The sequence below is a fragment of the Sander vitreus genome, chromosome 1 (genome assembly GCF_031162955.1).
Source record: "Sander vitreus isolate 19-12246 chromosome 1, sanVit1, whole genome shotgun sequence".
NCBI lineage: Eukaryota > Metazoa > Chordata > Actinopteri > Perciformes > Percidae > Sander > Sander vitreus.
This window is the reverse complement of record NC_135855.1, coordinates 36,065,537-36,081,844: the sequence shown is the minus strand read 5'-3', so window position 1 is coordinate 36,081,844 and position 16,308 is coordinate 36,065,537. Positions and strand designations below refer to the sequence as shown.

The 16,308-nt window shown below is 42.6% G+C and overlaps 1 protein-coding gene across 7 annotated transcripts in view; it reads left to right on the top strand.

Annotated features, from left to right (window-relative positions):
• Positions 1–16,308, top strand: part of nav2a (neuron navigator 2a) — a 251,632-nt gene that overhangs the window by 218,139 nt on the left and 17,185 nt on the right. For 5 of the 7 annotated variants that reach the window (XM_078253816.1, XM_078253792.1, XM_078253823.1 and 2 more), the window contains 9 exons: positions 1,099–1,420; positions 1,957–2,692; positions 3,871–4,090; positions 6,339–6,616; positions 7,419–7,484; positions 8,211–8,255; positions 8,805–8,965; positions 9,569–9,751; positions 13,562–13,614. In XM_078253816.1, the coding sequence (XP_078109942.1) occupies positions 1,099–1,420; positions 1,957–2,692; positions 3,871–4,090; positions 6,339–6,616; positions 7,419–7,484; positions 8,211–8,255; positions 8,805–8,965; positions 9,569–9,751; positions 13,562–13,614 (2,064 nt within the window). The remainder of the gene's footprint in view (positions 1–1,098; positions 1,421–1,956; positions 2,693–3,870; positions 4,091–6,338; positions 6,617–7,418; positions 7,485–8,210; positions 8,256–8,804; positions 8,966–9,568; positions 9,752–13,561; positions 13,615–16,308) is intronic. The other 2 variants (XM_078253800.1, XM_078253809.1) reach the window with 2 other exon arrangements.

Here is a 16,308-nt window from a genome sequence, read left to right as displayed (position 1 = left end):
AACCCAGTCTGTCCCAGCATTCCTCTGCATTCAGAGAAGAATGTGAGACTACAGCTGTGAACTCACAAACGCTGATGTTGACTCTGGCCTCAAATCATTAAACACTGATTAAAAGAGCCACTACGCTTCAGGAAAGTGATCGCTGAGACGATAATATTGTCAGCTGACTCACGTTATTGTGGCTGATGTGGAGCCAGTCGCCATGATGAAGTCGAGGTGCTGAAGAAACAAAAACAAAGGAGCCTTTCTGTCAGTACAGCAGCCACACAGTGCAGGTTGATTAAGTCTGTTTTAAATTCTGTGAGCAGAGCAGCTTGCTGCATTTTTGCAGTGTTGCCTTGGCAACTACAGAATCAACTTAAAAGCAGCCGTCATCCCTCAAACAGCTGTAATTTACTGTTAGAAAAATAAAGACTCTGGTGAGCTAGAAACTACAAAAAAGCTACAAAAGTTAAAAGAAATGTCAAGTTCAGCACTAACTTTCAGTACGTTTTAAGTTGTGAAAAAAGACGAATTAAGTTGTGGGTGATCAGGAACTATTTCCACATGTATAAAGAAGAGTCATCACAGGAGACATGGACTCAAGTGGACTTCTCTGTTGTGAGGGCAGACTTACGTGAGACTTGACTCCCTCAAGACATTAAGCAAAAACTTCTTGTAAACTTCCAGATCCAGAAGTATAAACAGCAGCAGGCAAGCTGCTACAAGCGCTGGTCTTGTAGCAGCTACCTACTGTAAAACACACTAATTACGCAACTTTGGAGGAAAATATTTAAATGTCGTCACAATTCGAAAGGCTCTTGACTTTTCTTGACTTTAAGTTCAAGTCTCTCTCGCAAAAATATGAGCTGCCCACCAATGCTAAATCAGCAAAAAACGCTAAAGGAGGAAAACTCTTTCTGCTCCGGCCCTGATGTGGTCAATGAGCTTGCTGACTAACTGCTCAGGTGATGGTAATGTGGATGCTGGCGGGATTACACAGCGTGATGGCTGTGGTCATAAAATGGAGTACTTTTTGGAGGCACTTAAAAGACGCTTTCTTCAGCAGTGATAAATCTAACCTACTTGGTGTGTGTGTGTGTGTGTGTGTGTTCCCAGCCTGTGACGGATGCAGAGAAGCACTCGGCCTCCACAGCGGTGCACCAGGCCTGGTCAGGCGACGAGGTGAAGAGGCCAGACGGCGGGTCAGACTGCGGGGTCAGCAGGATGGAGACAGGCTCCAAGTGGAGCCGCCGGAACCCTTCTGACGTCTCTGACGAGTCGGACAAGGGCGGCTCGGGGAGGAAGACCCCCTCCGTGTCCCACACGGGCTCTTGGAGGAGGGGCATGAGCACTCAGGTGGGGGTGACATCCCCTCGGACTAAAAGCACCAGTAGCACAGGCTCCATGAGCTCCAGTGGCCTCAAGACCCACAGTTCAGGTAACACAGACATCCACCACCAATAATAGTAAAACAAATATATACATGTTAAAATATATCAAAAGATAAATACAAATTTTCCAATTTACTTCACTTGATCCTATCTGATACACCTGTATTCTGCTCATCATTCTTTATCGCCTCACTTTTGAAATTAAATACGTTTTTTTTAAAGATGCAACTTGTTCATCTACTGCAGTGGTTCCCAAACTTTTTCCGCATAAAGGACCCCTAAACTGACACAAATCGGACCACGGTTTTGTCCCAGGTTCCCTTAACTGATTTTTGCTTTGTTTTATTATGAATGTGTAACACCCATGACCAAAATAGTCATATATTCTGTCATTGTGTTGCTTATAGATGAAATTATAGTGAAAATAAGTTATTCCCCTTTTTGCTGGGGACCCCTTGGAACCCTCTCAATGACCCCTGGGGGTCTCTGGACCCCACTTTGGGAACCACTGATCTACAGTATGAGTGTAAAATCATGTAACAGTACACACCCCGCTGATGTCTCGTTCTCGTGTGCCCTGCAGGTAAGACAGATGACGTCAAAGTGTCAGAAAAGGGTCGTCTCTCTCCTCGTCCTAACGGTCTTCACCGCTCGCCATCAGACGCAGGACGCAGCAGCGGTGATGAGAAGAAACAATCGATCCCCACCAGCCGCACCTCCACAACAAACGCCCTCACACACACCGTTTCGGACCCCCACTCCCACTCCCAGACACATACGCTCACCTCACACACCTCGCGCACCCCAACCAGCACCTTCGGCTTCAAGAAGCAGGGCCATGGGATGGTAACCATTGTTACTGCCAGCGGCGCCACCATCACAAGTGGCTCAGCCACCCTGGGGAAGATGCCCAAGTCTGGGGCACGATCGCTTGCAGGAGGGTTAAAGGCCAGTGGGCAGGATGGCGGGTCGGCGCTGGGTCACCACGACGACGGCTTCCTCCCCATGAGCGCCCGCTCCACACTGCAGTACCGCAGCCTGCCGAGACCCAGCCGCTCGGGAGCAGCCGCCCGCAACGGAAACCGCTCCTCCACCAGCAGCATCGAGGCCGCCGTGCTCTCCGTCACGACTCACGGGAAAAACTCAATCAGCATCTCCAAGGCCAACGGCTCAGGAGGCCTGATGGCCAATCAGACGGATCGGGAGAAGGGCGTCTCTGACATCGACCTTCTCAGGAACGGAGTCGTGATGCAGAGTGGAGGAGCAGCGACTGTTCCTCTGACTGGAAGACAGCCGGTTTCTTCACCGACACTGCGCAGGTGAGCACGCACACACTTAACATAATTAACTTAAGTACCTCAGCTTAGAAAACATAATTTGTACTGTCAGTGACCCTGCAGACACAGTGACGGCTAACTGATGAGCCATACTAAGTGGGGCCTTCTTGTATGGGCTTGAATTTACCCACATACAGCACACACACACACACACACACACACACACACACACTCTCAGTAAGTTTAAATCAGGCCATTGTGAAAAGCAGGCTTTGAGATGGGCTGATCAGCTGCCAAGCCTCAGCCTTGGTGGTGCAGGGGGGAGGGTGGAGGAGGGAGGGTGTGGTGCTGGGTAATGGGAGCTGAGTCTTACCTCAGCGCTCTGCCCTCATTAATGTGAGGGAGTGATAACACTTCAAAGACACTGTGTGCTGCCATTATCGCCCACCACGGCTCCAGTCGTCATAGCCTGCCATTTAACTCTAACCCAGGATTAGCAGAACCAGGAGAGAGTTCTCCCTCTGTGTGTGTGTGTGTGTGTGTGTGTGTGTGTGTGTGTGTGTGTGTGTGTGTGTGTGTGTGCGGCTGAGCACTGACTCAACCTTTTCTGGCTGCAAAATAAAGAATAATAATAATAACTGGTGTTATTGTCGTATTTGCGGCGGGACCTTAAGGATGGCAAACTCAGCCAGACTGCTTCAACGCTTATTTGATCCACAACAGCCATGAATATTTACATGAAATTTGTTGTTTAATTTGCTGGTAATATCCACAATCTCTAGAGGATGAATCCTAATTATTTTTCAAACCCCCATGTCCTTTCTGCTTGCAACAGCATACGCTTTAAATTTATATTCATACACAAAAAAGATGAAAACTGAAAACTTTGTTAGTAAAAAGCTATGTGGAATAATCAAGTGTTAAAATATGTTATTATGTACAACATACATTACGAAACATGTAGATGTAGACACTAATAGATTGATTATACCTTTATATCATAGCTCTCTATTAAGGTTACACATAGACAGAATGTGCATCTTTTGCTCTATAGAAATTCAAATATTGTTCATATGTTTATATTCTGCCTCTTGTTAATTGATGTGATTTGTTAAAATTCACAGCAATGAAAAGAATATTATATGACATCCTTTGCTTCAGTCCTGCAAGTACTTTAGTCCCAGTTCTCACCCTTCCTCCCCTCTCTGCTTTTCCACCAGGTTGTTTGGTGGGAAGCCCAGTAAACAGGCTCCCGTCACCACGGCTGAAAACATGAAGAACTCCACTGTTATCTCCAACCCCCATGCCACCATGAACCATGTGGGCACGGTGCTGGAGTCCCCTGACGGAGGGCTGGGAGGCGTGGACAGCGAGACCAGCAGCCCCCTGTTTGGAGGCAGAGTGCAGGGAATAGGGATGGGGACGCTGGGCAGCGAGCAGGTGAGCAAGAACATATAAACATGTTTATTCTTTGGCTTTTAGATTCACAAGTCTTTCCTTTAAAACGACTGAAGTAGACTGGCTAATCTTTAGAACTGAGTCACGGGAGCAGCTACTTATTCATTTGTTAAGCTGCTATTTTTAGCTCTACACATTCTCCAACTGCCCAGCAGCCATTACTTACCATCAGAAGAGGGAAAGCATTTTTTTGCTTTTCTTTTGAGTTTATTTTGGAGTTGCATTTGAGTTATTTTTAGCCATGCTAATGTTGGCCTGTTGGCCGGCCCACCACTTTGGTCCGGACTGCAACAGCTCAACAACTATTGGAGGGATTGCCATGACATTTTGTGCGGTCATCCAAGTCCTCCTCAGGAAGAATTGTAAAAAATGTAAGCGATTCCTTAAAGTGGCTACATTACATTACATTACATGTCATTTAGCTGACGCTTTTATCCAAAGCGACTTACAATTAAGTGCTTTCAACCCTGAAGGTTCAAACTCCAGACAACAAGTAGTGCAAGTACACTAGCTTTAAATAAGCAAAGCTACAAAGAGCCATATGAAAGTGCAGGTTCAAGATTTCTTATTTTATTTAATTTTTTTAATGTTTATCCGAGGTGTAGTCGGAAGAGATGTGTTTTTAGCCTTCTGCGGAAGATGCATAGGCTTTCGGCCATCCTGATGTTGGTGCAGGTTGCAGAACTTGGCTGATGCAGAGCTACAATCAATCAATTTTTTTTTTTATACAACCACTGTATCAAATGACAATGTGAAGACAGTCAGACAATGTGAAAGGGGTTTCTTGTTGTGATGATCCTACAGAGAACAATCACCTGAATCTGCAGCTCCCCTCAGGCTTGATAGGGAGTATCAGCTTATTGTTTAGCTGTCCGGTAGCAACTTTATAGTTTTGGTTCACTCTCACTAATCTCCGTGTTGTTTTGTAGCCAGCAGCTGTTTTCAGCCAAAATGCTACTGTACGCTATTTGCACAAATCCCAGAAGTTATAGACGAGCTGATGAACATAGGGGAGCATTCAGCAGCTAAAGAGCCAGATATTTCTCTCAGGAGTCAGTAGAGACAAAAACAAAAGAGAGAGACTGAATATTGGGTTTACAGAAACACAACTCCAATGAATTGTAATCCGTAATTGCTGGATGTGTAAATAAGAAACTGTTTGCCAACAATAACTGTTTTCCAACAACTGTTTGCCAACCATTTCACTATATCAACTTAAAAGCCCTATGTTCCCACATTTCTAAGATTTTGTTTTTCACTTAAAATTAGGCGAAATGTTCGCCTAACCCACCCTAACCCTAACATTTGAAGGGAAATGTAGGAACACAAGACTTATTTTTGAAAATGTCCTAGAAATGTGGGAACATAGGGCTGTGGGAAACTAAGAGAACAACCACCGTAAATGATCTGCTAAACATCAGCATGTTAGCATTGTCATTGTGAGCATGTTAGCCTGCTGATGTTATCCTTACAGAGCCTCATCACATATGTCACACTATATGTGTATGTTACTGTGTTTTTCTACAGAACTGCCTGTCTTTAACCATGCACATTATCAATAGTATCATATTTCTTATCATTTAACTTTAGAGCTACTGTCATTTTCACACTTTAGCTATGATGTTTGTGGTCACCTGTCAAACCAGAGGATTAAGTTTGGGTTTAAGATTAAAAATGATTGTCATTTTGAGCTTAGAGAAGATGTATGTGTTGAAGGTGTTTGTGAGCTAATGACGAGGCTTTGGCGGGACCACAAGGATGATTTTGTTCACACTTGACTAATACCACAAACCAGTTTTTTTTAACTACTTATTATGAGTTTGTTCAGTGAAAGTACAGATGGGAAGTGTTGATACTTGTTTGACTAACTGTAGGCTACGTATTGCAGCATAGCAGCAAAGTGTGAGCATGCTCAGTCATTAACTCACCGTTACCTTCTCACATGTTTCATAAGACTTCATCAGACTGTGTCTCAGTCATATAGTGACTCACGGGCATTGTTTTAAAGTCATGTCTTTACAAACAGTAAGCATAGGTTCAAAAGTTTAGTCTCATAGCAAATGACGAAAAAAGACGATCAAATAAAAGTGAAAATGAAAAAAACATAGCAAAGCAGCAAATGTAAGATGATTTAATGAATCCCTTAATATATTAAAAGACTAATTGTTTCAGCACTAGAACACACAGACTTTTTAAAAACCAATATAACGTCCTCTCCACCCCTCCACAGGCCTCCAGTCCAGGCTCAGTCTACTCCTCCACCGGCCCCTCCAACAGCCTGACGTGGGGCACCACCTTCAGCAGCTCCTCCGCCCAGAGCAGAGAGAGCACGCTGGGCGGGCACGGCGGGACAGGCAGCAGCATGGGATACCCCTCCGTCAGCAGCATGCACACCAGCAGCGAGTCCATCGACATGAGCCTGGGCAGCGCTGGCCATGGGACGCACAGGGAGGACACCCTGTCTGCTCTGGGCCGCGCCGGCAGCGTCAAGACCGGCATGTCTGAGAGGTGAGAAACACAGAAAATTGGGGGATTATTGGGAGTCCCCAATAATCTCCCAATAATGGGAGTTTTGGTTTAAAAATTCTGAGAAGAAAAACAAAAACCGGAAAGATTGAATGCTCTATTTGTTCTTGAGGTCAAATATTGTTTCTTTAATACTTCTAATTCATTGCATTTCAGAGGTAAATATTACTAGTTATTTTGCAGGTTAAAGTTTTACATACAAAACATACGATCAGTTTATAAAATAGAAGTCCTTTTAAAGATTAAATAATCCGGCAGTTTATAAAAGTAGTTCAAATGAGCTTCACCTCAACCAGCTGAACCTTAAAATGCTGCTTACACTTTAATGCATCTGTAATAAGAATCCCCTAGAAAACTGAGTGTATAATATAAAGCTTTGAAAGGGGTCATTCTGCATAATGAGTCATTTTTACTTTATATACGTAATTAAGTACATTTTGCAGGCGAGGTGTCACTTCTTGTTTGTTGTTCTGTCTTCCGCTCGAGCAGAGAAACAAAATCCCGTGGCGTCCTCAGTCGACTACACAGTAATTGTGGTCATTGTAGCGGATTCCATCCTGACAGGTTGACTGCGTAATGTGACAGGAATGTCTCTGAGGAAACTTAATAGCATATGCAGTCGAAACTTTGAGGCCATGACATCACCCTCCGTCCTCACTGTGTTTTCTTATTAACTTCATTGGTGAAGTATTTCGCAGTTGACCTGTTCTGAAGGATTCACTTTATTCTCTAAAACTTTCTTTCTCTGTGTCTGTTGTGCGTTTTCCTTCCTGTCCTCCATCAGTCCCCTCTCCTCCCCATCCGCTAGCCCTATATTCAGCCGAAACACACTACCTCGGAAGCAGGACAGGTAAATGTACCTGTGTGCAGCTGTGGAGGTTCCTACTAAACCACCGCCTGCTGCCACACAGAGAGCATCACATAGAACCACAGAGAGAAGCTGTGCGTTAGCTCGTTGTATTTGATGTATTTTTTGTGCGTAGGTGTGTCGCTCTGTGTGGTAGTTTGTGGTTATTTGTAGGACCTCTAGCTCCTGCATGAATGGGAATATGTGAGCGAGTGTAAATGTGCGGTTGTCTGTGTGGATGTTGGCAGCTTCACTGTTTTTGTTTGGCGGTCTGTGCTCACATGCTGCCACCTTGTGGTAGAGTTTGTATGTGCATTTACCCAATAGCATGGGCATAGAATGTTTATCATTGATTTTACACTGCAAAAATCTCAAAGAATGTTTTACCATTTCCCTTTAAAGTCTTATTTTCTGCAAAGAATTAAAATATTCAGCCAGTACGATGAATTAATTGAAACTGTGTTTCTTTATTCCAGTGTAGCCTTAGTCTGCTTTCTTTCTTGTGAAAAGTTGAGTTTGTCTTAAGAAAAGAGAGAGCGATAGAACTAAAATCCAATATTACATGGCAAGATCAAGATTTATTTGCAGTGTTTAAGTTGGGATGTACTAGTGACGATAAGAAGAATATCTTTGCAGGTTAAAAATAGCATTAGGTAGTCTTTAAGAGATGCAGCTACTTGTTTCCTTGCCTCCTTTGCTTTCCTCCTCTGAAGTGTTTCTCTCCTACAGCGGGCCACACTGTGGTAGAAACACTCTGCCTAAGAAAGGACTCAGGTACTAACTTCACTTCCTGCTGGACTATTGCGCCGTTACACACTGCTTCACCAAATTGTCTACTGTCTTTCTTTTATTTCTGAGTCTACATTCACTCTTAGGGGCTTCTGCTCACGCTTAAAAAAAAAAGAAGAAGCTTTTGACGTTTCTGTTTGGCACTTGGCACGTGTTGTTGTGTTGTGCTTCTGTGACGAGGCATGTCACTTTGTCGTGGTAAAGAGCTGTCACTGTGTTGTGCTGTAGCGGGCCTGATTTTGGGGTTCAAATTTCTTTGGCTTCTTTTCTGCTTTTTTCCTCCAGTTTATGTTGCTCACAGCTGAGAATCAGTCTATGTTCACGCTGTTGTAGTTTGTTGTTTCGGAGTCTGATTCATCCTGTTAGATCCCGGCTACTAATCTGGCTGCTTAAGAGAAAAAAATCCACCTCACTGATTGTAAAAAGTCAGAAAAATCTGAATCACCTTGTCCTGTAAAAATACAGAATCCACACTGCACCTGTTCTGTTTCGTGTCCTCGCCTCCACTTAATTCTTTTCTTTGACTTCCTGTAGGTATGGCCCGTCCGCACAGCTGCGAAGCCACGAGGAGGCCCGTGATTGGCTGCGCTCCCACTCCACCAGCGGGCTGCAGGAATCAGTCGGTAACTCCCCGTTCTCCCCCAGCTCCAGCCTCACCTCCCCCTCCGGCACTCGCTTCAACTTTGGACAGCTCGGTATGCCACACACACACACACACACACACACACACACACACACACACACACACACACACACACACACACACACACACACACACACCAACCAACCCAGCGCTCCATGTGTATTTACTTCAATCACACAGTACATTTGTTCTCTGTTGGTTAACACAAACTCAAGCCTGTAAAACACTTTTCGAACACAGTGCATGAATTAAAACCGCATTGCCATCAAGCTGTTGACAACTAGGAGGTTGCCGTTTTTATGTGAGAGAAACTCAACCTGATTTAGCATCTATTTGATACACATAGCTCAAGTCATATACTGAATATTATCAGTGGATTGACTGTATGAAGCAAAAATGCCAAACATTCTCTGGATTCAGCCTCTCAAATGAGAGAAGTTGTTGCTTTTCTCTGTTTCACATCATTGTAAACTGAATATCTTTGGGTCTGGGGCTTGTGGTGGACGAAAACAATCTGATGGTGTTACCTTGGACTGGGAAATTATAATTGCCATTTTTACAGTTTTTGCTGACTAAACAATAGATCCCCAAAATATGTCAATGATGAAAAGAAGTCCTCACTTGACTTATATCATTTCATATGTCATTTTCACAGCATCCAGCCCGACCTCGGCAGCTCAGATCAACCTCGCTGGTATGCGCAACAACAGCCTGACCAATCAGGACGGCTCCTATGAGCCGTGCAGCGACAACCGACTGAGAAACTCCTGCATGTCGCTTGACGAGAAGACTCGCACCATGAGCCGATCGGGCTCCTTCAGGGACGGCTTTGAGGAAGGTAAGAGGAGACAAGAGAAAAATGGATGAATATTCATTGACTCTGTGTGAGTCCTGGCTCTGGTCTTCCAATGTTTGGTGTAATCTGTAATTACAGTGTAATCCTTTTCCAAAACCTGCGTTCCCCCCCGTCTCTCTATGACTCTGAAGCCTCCCCTTCCTCATTCCACATCCCCGTGCCAAAATAATTATTATTCTTTGTTTAGAGAATATTAGAAAGGATTACAACCGCACCTCTAAGAAAAGCCCTTCATCCCCTTAGAAATCCATAATCAGCTTTGGTGCCGCTTTGTTTTTTTCATAAGCTTGTGTATTGGGAAAAGTACCCAGCCGTGCTTTTCCCACCAGCAGGCAGACTCCCCGCTCGGGCGAGGTTGCTCCGCTGCTCAATCCTCAGAGCTATAGAAACACAGCACTTTGAATTAGAGGAACAGACTGAGACTGGGAGTGAGTACGGCGTAGTATCGTGTTGAAAATGGTTCCCCTAATGGAAAAAAACCCAGCCTTAAACACTTAAATAATGTTAAATAGCCACAGTTGGTCGTGAACTTGCATTTCAGCAAACTGCAATATAAAAAAGAAATGCTAATGCAACGCAAACCATTTACCACAAATGAATGCAGCCAGAAGACATTTGCTATTAAAATGCTCATGGCTCAATTTTTCAAGGTGACAGAAACTGTGTAATCAACAGGTAAATCCCAAAGGTTTACGCTCCTTCTTTCAAGGTTGTATAAAGGTATTCTGGGAAATGTAGTTAATAGGTAACTGTCTGAAAACCCTCACAGATCACAATCACAGACTGACAGTGTAAAAAAGATCCAAAGACGAGAGCTAAGAGATGGAGAGCAAATCCAGTGACACTGAAACTGCTTTTGTAAATGCACCCTGGGGGAATCGGCTGTGAGGTTTCTTTAAAGTGCTCATATTATGCTTTTTTGCTTTTCCCTTTCCTTTATTGTGTTATGTATCTTTTTTGTGCACGTTATAGGTGTACAAAGTGAAAAAGCCCAAAGTCCACCCCAAAGGGACTTACCATCTCCAACAGAAAACACTGTTCACAAACTGCTCCAAACAGCTCTATTGTAGTCCAGCCTTTACTTCAGAGACAAAGAATGGCACGCCCTCATACTCTGCTTCTGACTGGCTAGTAGTCCTTACCTAGGTACTGCACATGTGCAACTCCCAACAAAGATGTAACAGAAGTGAGATGCCTCACTCTGTAGCTAAAACAGAGAGCTCAACACACAGGGTGAAAAGAGGAGCTGCAGCAATGTGTAGTACAACAAAAAAAATTTCTTTTTCTTTAAATTAAACCATGTAAACCTATTCTGATATAACCCCTAAATACAATTATGAACCTGAAAATGGGCATAATATGAGCACTTTACGAAATCTGGTAAATCTTGACTTAGTTTACTTTACCAGATTCTGAAAAAAACATCCTTTCAGAATCAGGCTGTAGTATGTATATATAGGGCAAGTGTATCACGTGAAATAAACATTCAGAATGCTAAAAGAGGTTACTCATAAAAACACCCTTCAACATCAATATGTCCACATTGTAAGAACCAGCAAATGCAAACTACAGAAAAACGGTAATATCACAAACGAGACTAGTTGCTTCCCGTCAAACAAAGCGATACATGTTTAGACGATTCACCACCTCTTTTAACTGCTGAACTACTCCAACAGTTAACTGTAAGATGATACATGATTTTGCAACTACATGACCTTTATGACACAAAATGTATTTGGAAACTGATTTACTGATTGTAAGTTGTTTTCCATCATTAAATCCAGAAGCAAAGACCAGTGATAGCCCACTGAGCACCGTGTTTATCTAATCATGTATATGAAGGTTCATTTTGTTGTCTAAGAGAAGGAGACAGCTATTAATCATCTATCGTACAGCCGACTTTAAAAGACATTTGTCTCAAGCAAATGCATGTTGAGCTTTTCCCGACATTGTGACGCTACTATACAAATGCACAGGTAGCACACACCAAATTTGCACATGCACAATTACACAGGTAGAAACTTATAATTATTGCGCCCTGTCTTCCCTTTCAGAGGAGGAGATAATTACAGGGATCACAGTGAGAAGCATGAGAGAGACGCGATAACATACAAGAAACCGTTACTCTCTCCGTCTTTGTTTGGGTGTTGGATCGCAGTGTGTAGGTCTGCGAGTACATGCGGTTTGTGTGTACATGTATATGTTGCTGAGGTGTAGAGTTACCCGGCTGTTGTTAGACTGACAGGACAAAGGTCACATCATCCACCCAACACTTTGTCAGACCTGTCCTGTGTGAGAGCAACACCACCACACACTGTCACTTCATCCCCTTCACCGGCATCCTCCCACACACCTTTATATATGCTCACCTTCTCCTTTTGTCTGTAGAAACCATGTTTTACAATGAAGACGTGTTTACAGGTTATGTAGTTCTCTTAGAGATAGATGCTCAAAAAGTATAAATTGAGATTAATGGTGTTTACATTAGTAATTATCGCCACCTTTCTGTTCCCATTTTCTTCTTATGAGACAGTCTTGTACAGTACATCATCTACGTAACCATGGATGAAAACGATCTGTACATTTTTTCAGGTCGATTTTTCTCACAAATCAATAACCAATTTGCATGTTGATTTTTTTTTTTTTTTAACTGTGTTAAAAATGCAGTCAGTTTCACAGAATGTTATAAAGAAAGTATAGAAAGTGCAGATTCCCAATGCTAACACAAACAGCGACATATACACATGCGCAATCAGTAAACAGGTCAAAGTGGCAAAAATGCTGAAGAGCCGGAAAGCTGAACAATTCTGAGGATTGTGACTGATGACTCTACCTGAGAGCATGTCAAGTCTTTCTATCCTGTATGAACTGGATTTAACAGAAAAGGGAAAGTAGCAAATTTCCACGAAATCAACACCAACAAATGACTCTGTTCAATGGCAGGCCAACTTGGTAGCAGTTATATAATGATAATATCTCACAAGGTAACACAAGAGCATATCACAATAACATACTATAGTAATTATTGGCCACCCCACATACAAAGAAATGAAAGTCATCCCTCAAAAAAACATGTAACATGTCAAACATGTCATTTATTGTTTTATCTATGAATGTATTTTCAGTCAAAAGACTAATCGTTTAATCCAGTAATTCTTGCAGCTCTAATCCATTCAGGTCTAAAAACAATGAGTAAAGTTAAAAGATCTTACATAAACTGATTGATGTGATTAAACCAGGCATCAAATAAATATTCTCCTTTTCATGTGGTTCCCAGCAGCACACCTTACTGTCTAGACCAAATAAGATAATGTCTGTTTTTTCTTCTGTGAAGAGAATGAATGAATGAATGAATGAATGAATGAATCTGCTGGGATCAGCCCAACCCCTCTGTGTGGTTGATGACATCACGCTGCTGATCCTTTCTGATCTGCTCCCAGGCAGGGAACAGTGCTGGCGTTGTGTCCCGGCTTCTCATGTGTGATTAGTGGCTGAGTCATTAGCAGAGTAATGCTCAAGCTGTCATTAGTTACGCCAAAGTCCGACTAACATGCAGGCGTTTTATCTTTATGGCCGCAGAGCTGCAGTCATTATGTTCCAGGAGGAGGCGGGAAGATGGGTCGGTGCGGGCTGGGGGAACTGGGAACACTGGGACGAACAGTGTTGGGTGGGCAGGGTTGGAGCGGAGTGGGTGGTTTGTGTGGGAGGGGGTATGTTGAGAATCATGGTACTGTTGTGTGTACAGATGTACTTTCTAATCCCCACTTTTGCTTGTGGTTTTTGTCTCTTCAGTTCATGGATCATCCCTGTCTCTGGTCTCCAGCACGTCTTCCATTTACTCCACAGTGAGTACACAAAACGTCAACTGGAAATGGATGGTTCATATTATACCTTTAATACTAATACAGTATACAGTTTTTACATTACATTTTTTGGGGTACATTTTGTTTCGCCATTACATAGTTTGTCCACTTGAGAGCACTGACAAGTTTATTTTTCAACTGTAAAATGTTCCTCTCGGTCACAGCCTTTTAATAATACACATTTTATTGATCAAATATGTTTGTCTCTCAGGGTTCTTGGTGGCCCAGGGATGAGGGCACATATCATGTAACCGCATGGTCCCGGTTTGATTCTGACCGGGATCTTTGCTGCATGTCATACCCTCCTTCTCCTCATGTTTCCTGCCTCCTTTTCCACTGTAAACAGTGTAATGAAGGCAAAAAAACAACAAGAATAGTGAAACATAAAAAAAAAATCAGCTCTATTACTCAATGCGGAAAGAAAGAAAATAAAACACGGCTCTGTATAATTATTGCATCATCTCGTATTAGAAAATCTAAGTGTACCAGTTCAGATCGCTCCACAGTTTGTGTGGAAACCAGAGATTCTGCTATTGCCAACAAAATGTAATATTGAGTATTTGAGTTGGCAGTACGCTGTTACACATTTATCCTCTAATCCATCCAGATATTTGACTCAAACACCCCGTGAGAAAAAGGTCTCGTTGTAAGCACACGGGCAAACTTGGGACAGCCCACATGTTCACACAGTAGCCAATCAGAGCTTTGTCTTCACTGCTCCTCCCTCTGTGGGCTGGTTAACTCACCTGGGCAGGTGTAGCAGAGAACCTCTCAGACAATTGAATCTCTGCTCTGCACTGGCTTGTCCTTTGAGCCGGAGAGCCACAGGTTTGAAATCAAAGGGGGGAGGAGAGTGGAGGCAAAAATGATGGCGACGTTATCCCTGGCGGGCACCATCACATCCTGGCAACAAACGGTAGGGATGAGGAGGAGGACTGTAGAGTGCAGGAGTCCTTCACTTTGCTTTTTTGTTTTGCTCTGTTGGAGTGTAAGATACAGCTGTAAGTCAAACATATAATTACCCAGAACATATAATCGCAGATACTTTATGGAATTTCTATTTCTTTATCAGTAAAGCAGACATTTCTGACAGCATTTTCATACCTGAAAAACTAATTTAACGTTTGGGAATTCCACAACACCACCATGAAAAAAACGATTGTTCTGCTGTTCATTTGCATTTTATTTCTGACTTTACTTTGGCTTTCCCTCAGATTCCTTTTTCATTTTTGTTTATTGCTTGTGTGTAAACACTTTGTGCCAAAGTGCTAACTGCCATGATGTTGATAGCTCATGGGATTGTTTTTGTTTGTGAAGTCTGGTCCTGAATTTTGCATCAGAGTGAGATCTCTGTGTTTTGTCTGTGTTTCCAAGACAGACAGGCTGCTCTGTCTGTGTATCTAGGATCAACTGGTTGTGTGTGTGTGTGTGTGTGTGTGTGTGTGTGTGTGTGTGTGTGTGTGTGTGTGTGTGTGTTTGGCAGCTCTGTTTGGGTGGTAAAACCATGTGTGGACAGATGCCACTTTGTAAAGCATCCACTCATGCCGCGGAACACATGTGCTTTACACATTGCCTAATACATGCACAGACACTTTAGGCTGTTGAAACCTGTTTTAGTGGTTGGTAGGTGGAACCACATGAAAAACCATTAATTATCAGATATTCTGCTTCGTTGCGTCTGTCACAACACAACAGCTGTGTTCAGGCCTCCCACAGGCCTTAAAAATACTGATTGTGGATTAACAAAAAAGCTTTTAACAAAGAAAAAGCACCCAGAGAGCACATACCTCCACCAACGCTGATATACCAACAGTCCTCTAAATGTGTTATTTTATAATATTAGCAAATGTCAAGAAACTATAATGCATCTAGTGATCAATTATCATGGGATAAATGAGCCAGATGTGTTTTTACATTAAAAAAGCAAATGCAGAAGTTCATAGTGGAAATGTTATGAAATAAAATCCTCAAATAAATCCTGTATATGCACGAGAACATGAGCACTTGCTCTTTGTCCCATGACCTCCAAGTTTAGTTTAAATAATTGTTAATTTTGGAAATTAGTTTTTGAAATATCCTGCTAATAAAACAAACAAGCAGGACCAGTAACATAACATTTCTGGTGAGCGTAATACAGCTGAAATAATAATAATAATAATAATAATAATAATAATAAATGGATAGCCTTAAAGGCATTACATTCTTTCAAAATAATCATCAAATCTATCAATCTTACCTGATAACAGCCTCTTTCAAATTATTCTGATGACGCATTTTTGTAGAAAACGGAGAGCATCATTGTGCTGTTTTTGATACTACCATTGGATGGCGCCAAAGTAGGACATCTTTAAATTATGCACATAAGCTGACATCAACTTTTTAGTTACAAATGAACCCGTTTTGAGTTCACTGTCAACTGACCTCTAACTATGAATAAGCTGTAAAAAAATAGCTTGCATCAGGTTAAAAGAAAAACAGTTCCAGATGCAGTTTCAGCGCCCGGTGCAGCATGTTTACATGTAAATGTGGGTGTTGCATGTTTGACTGTTTTTGTGAACAGCAGCAGCAGCAGCGGGTTGTGTTGTGTTCGTGCAAGTCTTTGTTTTGCCTGCTCTCACGCTGTATGTATTTGGCTACCTATCTTTTCTTACTATTGTTCTGTGGGCAGCCTATGGA